At 35.7% G+C, this 7,347-nt stretch overlaps 1 protein-coding gene and 1 non-coding gene across 2 annotated transcripts; both read right to left on the bottom strand.

Annotated features, from left to right (window-relative positions):
- Positions 1-532: 532 nt before the first annotated feature.
- LOC140772929 (COBRA-like protein 4) lies at positions 533-3,298 on the bottom strand. The gene is made up of 6 exons (XM_073115189.1): positions 3,138-3,298; positions 2,955-3,034; positions 2,061-2,517; positions 1,814-1,958; positions 1,452-1,729; positions 533-960 (listed from the first exon to the last, which is right to left on the bottom strand). Exons 1-6 carry the CDS (start codon positions 3,208-3,210, stop codon positions 674-676), a joined length of 1,320 nt encoding a protein of 439 aa, XP_072971290.1. The 5' UTR covers positions 3,211-3,298; the 3' UTR covers positions 533-673.
- Positions 3,299-5,121: 1,823 nt separating this feature from the next.
- On the bottom strand, positions 5,122-5,193 carry TRNAD-GUC (transfer RNA aspartic acid (anticodon GUC)). Its single transcript has one exon. It is a non-coding gene; the product is annotated as a tRNA-Asp (tRNA).
- Positions 5,194-7,347: the final 2,154 nt, after the last annotated feature.

Below are 7,347 nucleotides of genomic sequence, written 5' to 3' on the forward strand. Positions count from 1 at the left end.
ATTTAAAATGGGCCAATTGTATTTCTCTCTCAGAGTATTTTAAGTTAGATTCACTATTGATTAGAATGGAAACAGATCCAGTTATACCTTCTATTTTAGTATTGATAGTAAGAGGCAGGTTTATGCTTATTTCTTGAATGACTTTGTCCAAGTGAATGCATCCTGGGGGTGGTTTAATTACTATTCTTTCTTAACTAGGATTTAAAAATCAAGGCTCATATCCATCTTCCAAATGATATTTTATTATTTCCCCCTATAGTTTATTTGGCTTGATGCAATGTTTTCCCCTGTGTATCAAGCTTGAGCATTTATAATTATTAGATTTTTCATTAAAAATTAGTTTATTGGCATTAATATTAGTTAAAATAAGACTAAAAGATAAGAGGATAAATTGTAATTTATCCAATTTTTCTTTCCTTCTGATCATCTCATAGGCACAACTCCATTCTTTAGTTGCCTATCAAACTACATCTAATTCTCTTCTACTAGCTCTCACAAACACAATCGTATGTAAAACACTTGCTCAAGGAAATTAACCAATGCCCAAACTTCTCTTTGCATATATATATATATATAAAGAGTTCAACAAATATGAATTCTATCTACAACATCCAAAAATTAATCATGAAAACTTGCATACAAATCTCTTTCTCTCTCTCTCTTTCTTTAATTCTTACACCATTAGGAGTAGCAAGAACACTGCACTTGTGAGTGAACTTAGCATGGATAGAGTCCTCATGACTGGAGCAGAGTTTGGAAGGTGAGGGTATGAGTCTGGTGGCGGTAGCTTGCACTCATCGCCATTGAAGTAGACCTTGCGAGGGAATGCCCACCCTTGCTTGAAGGTGAAGGTGTCCTTGTCCTTCCGCAGGAGGATCTCCGACTGCACGTTACCGTAAGGCCCAGCCTCCATGAGCAGGTCGTTGTAGAATTTCAGGCCGGAGAACATGCCGGTGTCATCTGTTAGGGTATAATGTAAGTGCCAAATATAATTTTTACTCGTACATTATGAACATTGTGTTGAGTATTGTATGTGTAGATATAATCTCACATTAAAAAGGGAGGAAAAGTATAAGGATTTACATAGATAATTAGGCTTTCACCTAATAGCTTTAGTTTTAAGTTGACTTTAATCCTAAGATATCAAGTGTAACAGAGATGTGAGTTAAATTGAAGCCCAGTTTATACTTAATGGGACAAGCATCCTGGTTCATGACAAGATTCATCAGGATGACCCAAGAAGAGCAGTTGATAGCATTGAAGAATCGAACTTTTAAGACTGATGGGTGATCGGAAGTAGTAGATTGGACTCGAACAATAGCACAATTTCTAGTTGTAGGCCGGACGAGATTAAATAATTTGACCAACCCTCCTATTCATTCAATCAAAAGGAATTAATATATTTTGCGATGTAAACAAGTTAAGCAGTAAAGGAAGGAAGAAAGGCTTACTTATGGACTGGTAGGGGACGAGGGGTTTGTAATCAAAGCTGAAGACCTCAGTGACATTGTTGAGATTTGGGTGCTGAGCAACCAACGTCCACTGCGTGTAGTTCAAGCGGTAGTTGAAGTTGGTAATGGCGATCTTAGCTCTCCAGTAGTCCTTGTAGTTGATCTTCACATGCCAGTGCACTCGGATGGGGCACATGTGATGGGTGCACTGTAACAATGGCGCATTGTCCTTCCTCGGTGTGTTTATGCCACTGGATGTCAGCAGCTTTGAGTCACTCCTGCATGCATTTCCATTTACTTTAGATATATATATATTATTATTATTATTAAAGTACAGAGATGAGAGAGTTGTGTATATATACTTGATGCAGTTCTTGTTATGGCAGCCACAGGAGCAAGAGGGGCAAGGAGTGATGGTGCTGTTGTAGAAGGATGAGAATGAGACACAGCAGGTTGGATTCTTGGACGCCAGGAACTGTGAATAGGTGCAGGTTACGTTCCATGTCACTGCACAACAAGCATATCAGATGTGTTAAGACAAAAGAAACATTGGCCGTAATCACCGTATTGGTAACGTTGAGATAGAGTCAGTCTAATGGAAAAACTTACTCAACGCTTGCGTTTTCCGGCGCCTGTCCGGCGTAAAGTAGGTCGTCGACGGCACGATCTTCGCCGGGCCGCAAGTGTACCCCGGCCCGGGCCCTAACAGAGTAAAATTCATGGGTAATTTGACCGTCTTGTTCGACGTGCCGGCGAGGCCGACGCTGACCTGGAAGGACGAGACGGCGGCGGCCGGGTCCTGGCCGTAGGACGCAATCACCCCTCCTTTGCAGCAGTTTGCAATCTGCTGGTTGTAAGGGACTCCTGGTAGCAAATCTACCACAGTTGGGGTCTTTTTGCAGCAGTGAGGTACGTTTCCTTTGAATTTGGAGCAGTCTCCTTGCTCTGTTGTCTGAGCTCCTACCATGGACCAGATCACCTCCTTCTTCGCCCAACTCCACCCTAAAGTCCACCCAGGGCTCATGATGTGCCGGTACATTTGGAAATTGTTCATTGTCACCACAGCCTTAGAGAGGAGAGCAGAGGAGATTGATTAATTAGTTCAATTTAGTGTCTTCTAACCTTTTTTTTTTTTTTTTTTGTTGAGAAATCTATAACTGATACACTATATTTTCTTTTTGTTATTATTGCCTTTTTGGTATTTAATTATTTATTATTCCACTCTTGTGTTTTATTTTTATTGTCTCAAGAACACTCTACTTAAAAATATCTCTCGACTGAAATTGTCCGCTGATAAAGATTTCATTGAGGAAAATTTGCACAAAAAGTTTCTCTAATACTTGATCTTATTGTTGGTTGTTTGTTTTTACGTTACGACAACAGAGAGGATTTTAAGTATTTTCTCGTATTCTTTTTTCTTATTCTAGAATATAGAAATTAATCGAGATTAATCATAGAGCATGAGAATTAAGAAACATGAAACAATGAGAACAAACTACTTACAACATATCCATCTGGTGTCCATGAAACTACATCCCATTTGATGGTAATATTTCCATTTGGGTCGAGGGGATCATATGCCACTGAATGCACAAACAAAACATCAAAAATAAGCACCAAATAAAACCCTATATCTTAATATCATGCAGTTGAATAGAGTGTGAAGCAAATAAATCTCTTGCAGACCTGCACAAGAGAACATCATAGCAATTGCAAGGATCAAAGCCAACATGGTGGATTCCAATTTGCCCATCTCCATCCTTTGCCTTCACTGCTGGTGATGCAAAGGCCTAAAAGGTGACCAGGAGAAGAGGAAGAAGGTGATGAGTTTTAAAGGAGGAGAAGGTATCCATCTCCTCTTGTAGTAAATTTTCCATGGAAGTGATGGATCACCAAATTGGTTGGTTAGGTGATTCAGAGGAATTCATATCAATTTCTTTTTCTTCTTCTTCTTCTCCTTCTCTCTCCTTTTCTTCTATTTTAATTCCTCTGTTCTGAAGCAAGGTGTTTGGTGAGTGGGAGGAAAGGGACGCGGGAGATTTGAAATGTGCCTATCAACGGTCATCTGGTCTGGGAAAGGGACCGTTAAGCAGCCCAACTATAATTTAAATATCACATGCTAATATAAATAAATAAAAAAGGTGCCAAATATTTGATTATTTGTTTGAGAGTATAAAGAAACATTCCAGATATTAATATTAATGACCTTGCGTAATCCAACATCAGATTTTTTTTATATTTATTTTTCAGAAAGATATTAAAATAAAAGCCTCTATTTTCGCCCCCAAAATCTGATCTAATTGGACACCGACGAAGGAACTCGCCTTGATCCTTGTAAACTTTGAGCAAATAATTAGGAACGGGTCTTTTTAACCATCTAAGCACTATCTTAGAATGATAAAAAGTAAAATATTATTGAGTTTATCCTACAATCTCTGCAAATTTCTATTAGGCGTAGAGTTATATTCAAATTTTCCTACAATAAAATAATTTTGCAGTTTAGTTGTCATAATTATTGGCACTTCATTGTCCAAAGAAATTCATAAGGAACGTATACTTTCTTGGAGGATGACGCTTTGATTCACTTTATTCATGTGAATATAATACTTGGAAGGAGGAGTAGGTATTAAGTAAAGAGTCTCTGTCTGAAGAGCACTCGCCAACAGAATTAAGAGGAAAAAAAGGACTCGAATTGACTAAACTAGGATGCTCTTTATACTTTAAAAGGGATTTAGAAAGCATCCGAATCGACTATGGAAGTCTATGTTCAAACGTAGCCTGATGGAATAAGAGCTGTGGTGTTTAGTAGAAACCTCGCTACCTCATATGAAAGGGTTAATCATATCTACGTCCTCTAAACTATCGCTCATTTTTTATTCTCCTATAAGTTAGATCTAAATATACTTCATCCTTATAATCACATTTAAACTGACATTATTAACCTTTTAGATATTTAAATTTATAAATAATTGGATACAATTTCTAATAATAATCATTTACAATGTCAGAAATGATAAGATATAATTAACTCTAATATATATATATATAATAGTCATAGTTGCAGAATAGGATATGCAATGAATATATTTTATGAAGTCGGTGACGTTTTATGAAGTCGGTGACGTTTTATGAAGTCGGTGATGTTGAGGACTTATGAGAAGGATTAGACGGTAGAAGTCGGCAGCGAAGTTGCGTGCAAGGTAGACATATCCTCTGTGGGTTGGTTGCAGACTAACTTGTCAAGTATCAAAGTATGAAGCTTTTTCTCTTTCTTCCCCATTTTGGAAGACTTCAACACCTTACCAAAGTTTGAGAAAGACTTCACCATTATTGAGTTCTTGGCTTGCATCAGAAGGGGAAGCTCGTATCATTTTACATATAGATTATTAATATTGTATTAAATTTTGGTACCATATGGTCTAATTGTTTGAGTAAAAATAAATTTTATATCCATATTTTAAAGATGATTAGAATATAGTGAGTAAATTTATTGAAAATGAGAAGGGTAATTTTGATGTTTTAATATTTATTATGTTGGCAAAATATATTCTAATAATTTTTAATTTATTTCTAGACTTGGTTTATTAAGTTTAAATGGAAAAATGGAAAAATGAAAAATAAAATAAAATAAAATAAGAAAGGCAGTAATTTATCCACAAAAATAGGAAATCGCCGTTGCCGGGGATCGAACCCGGGTCGTCCGCGTGACAGGCGGAAATACTTACCACTATACTACAACGACTTTATATTTCAGTAGTTTATTTTACTCAACTAATATAAATATTTCTAGACTATAATAAATTAACCCTTTATTTGTTAAAAGAATACCAAACAACAGCAGGAAGTAAATTTTAACTTAACAAACTCCAAATAAGAACTCCTAGATGGAATAAAAAGTGAAATATTTTATCAAATAATAATTTTATTTGAATTCTACGAATGACATTCTATATTTTATTTATTTTGTGACTCATACTTTGTCTTTTAGTATTTTGTAACCAGACCACTTATTCTTCTATAATTTTTATTTAATATTATGATGTTATTTTGATTAATTAATATTAATTAAATTACTAAAATAACCTCACATCTCTACCCTTATCTCTATCCCTCTATTATTTTTCTTAATTTTCTCCCCAACCACCTCCTCCGGAGGTCGCCATCGCCACCACCTTCCCTCCTCTTCTCCCCTCTTCCTCATACTCTCCGTCTTCTTCTTCTCTTTCACCTCATCCACTTCTACTAATTCTACAAGGAAAATGTGAGAGATTAAGAGGATAAAATAGATATGAATAATTTAAGTATTTTATAAAATATTTATTTCTTGGTACCTCACGTTAATCCTAAGTATTAAATAAAAATTATAAAAAAATTAAAAGGTCGGATTATAAAATCCTTAGAGATTTTTTGAGAAGTAATCTCATATTTCTCAATCATTTGTCCTATGAATAGTAATTTTGTGGCTTTAATTTAGGTCGTTTCTATTTGAAATCAATGTTCTGATTTATTTCTAGACTGTTCTGAAGACTTGATTAAGCTTTATAGTAAAGCTAATCTAATGGTACAGTTAAATTATATATGTCTACCAAAATATGGAAACAAAGTTAATGTTTGGATTGCCCACAAAGAGTACTTCTTTGCCAAATAGATTATTCATAAATATATTTTACAACTAAATATTTATTTATTTATATTCTGTCTTATATAAGATAAATTACTCGACAAGTTATGCACAAATTTTATCATAGGCAGAGAGGTACGATGAAGTTATGCGTGTTCTCTAAACAAAATTTTTATTACAATTAACATACTTATTCATAGTTTAGTAATTAAATATTATTTTTTGTATAAATTTATTCAAGGTAATTATAAGTTTTACAACCAAATAATAAAATTTGAGTAAAATTATAGGCCAAAGTAAATAAATAAATAAATAATAAAAGATCTATTTATAAATAATAAAGAGATACAACTTTATGTGTAATATAGTCAATATATAATGTGTGAAGGGTGTAAAAGACCTACAGATAGATAGATATACTCTTTCTCACACACGCGCGCAGACTCAAAAGATATTTCCATTTTATGTGGCTACAAATATTACAACCAAATCTTAAACTATCACAAAAGAGAAGGAACACTTTATCACAAAGAGAGAGAGAGAGAGAGAGAGAGAGAGAGAGAGAGAGAGAGAGAGAGAGAGAGAGAGAGAGAGAGGGAACAAGAGCACAAGCTTATTCAAAACAGAAGCTATTTCTGTCTTATTTGCAAACAATTTTCTTAGTATTTGAACAATAAAGAGTCACAACCATGCTTGCAGAATAAGAGCCATTACCTTAACTTTGTTGTTCCATAAACTGGAAGATTACTTGACAAATTCTTCAAGTCATAGCTCTTTAGCTCAAAAAGATCAGAGCTTGAATCACTACTCCCACCATCCTTCTCCTCTTCCTCCTCTTCATCACCATTCCAATCATTTCCCACATACCTAATTCCCATAACTGTTCTGCGACTCAAGAACGCATCACTTGTCCTAGCTTCGTGATCCTCTGTTTCCTTTGGTTGAGTAGTGAAGATAGAGTTTGATTTCCTTTTAGAAGTCTTCTGATGGAATAAGGAGCTGAGAAAGCTAGCCAACCTACCACCTGGAGATTTATTAGGTGACATCTTACCCTTGGTTGACTCTTGGGCTTGCATGGATCTCTTCATGGCTATCTCCAGCCTTCTCTTATCTTCATCTTCTTCTCGCTGCTTCATGCTTGTTTGGAAGGCAATTCCCCCAAGGAGGCCGACGCAGTCGACGCCATCGGAGAAGTACCTCGCCGCCTCGAAGACGTCAAGCTCACCGGATCCCCGCCGGCGGCGAGGCGGGTTCGAGGAGGGATGGGTGCAGTTT

Source organism: Typha angustifolia, chromosome 13, assembly GCF_048772165.1.
Source record: "Typha angustifolia cultivar Huaian chromosome 13, ASM4877216v1, whole genome shotgun sequence".
In the NCBI taxonomy this organism is placed as follows: Eukaryota; Viridiplantae; Streptophyta; class Magnoliopsida; order Poales; family Typhaceae; genus Typha; species Typha angustifolia.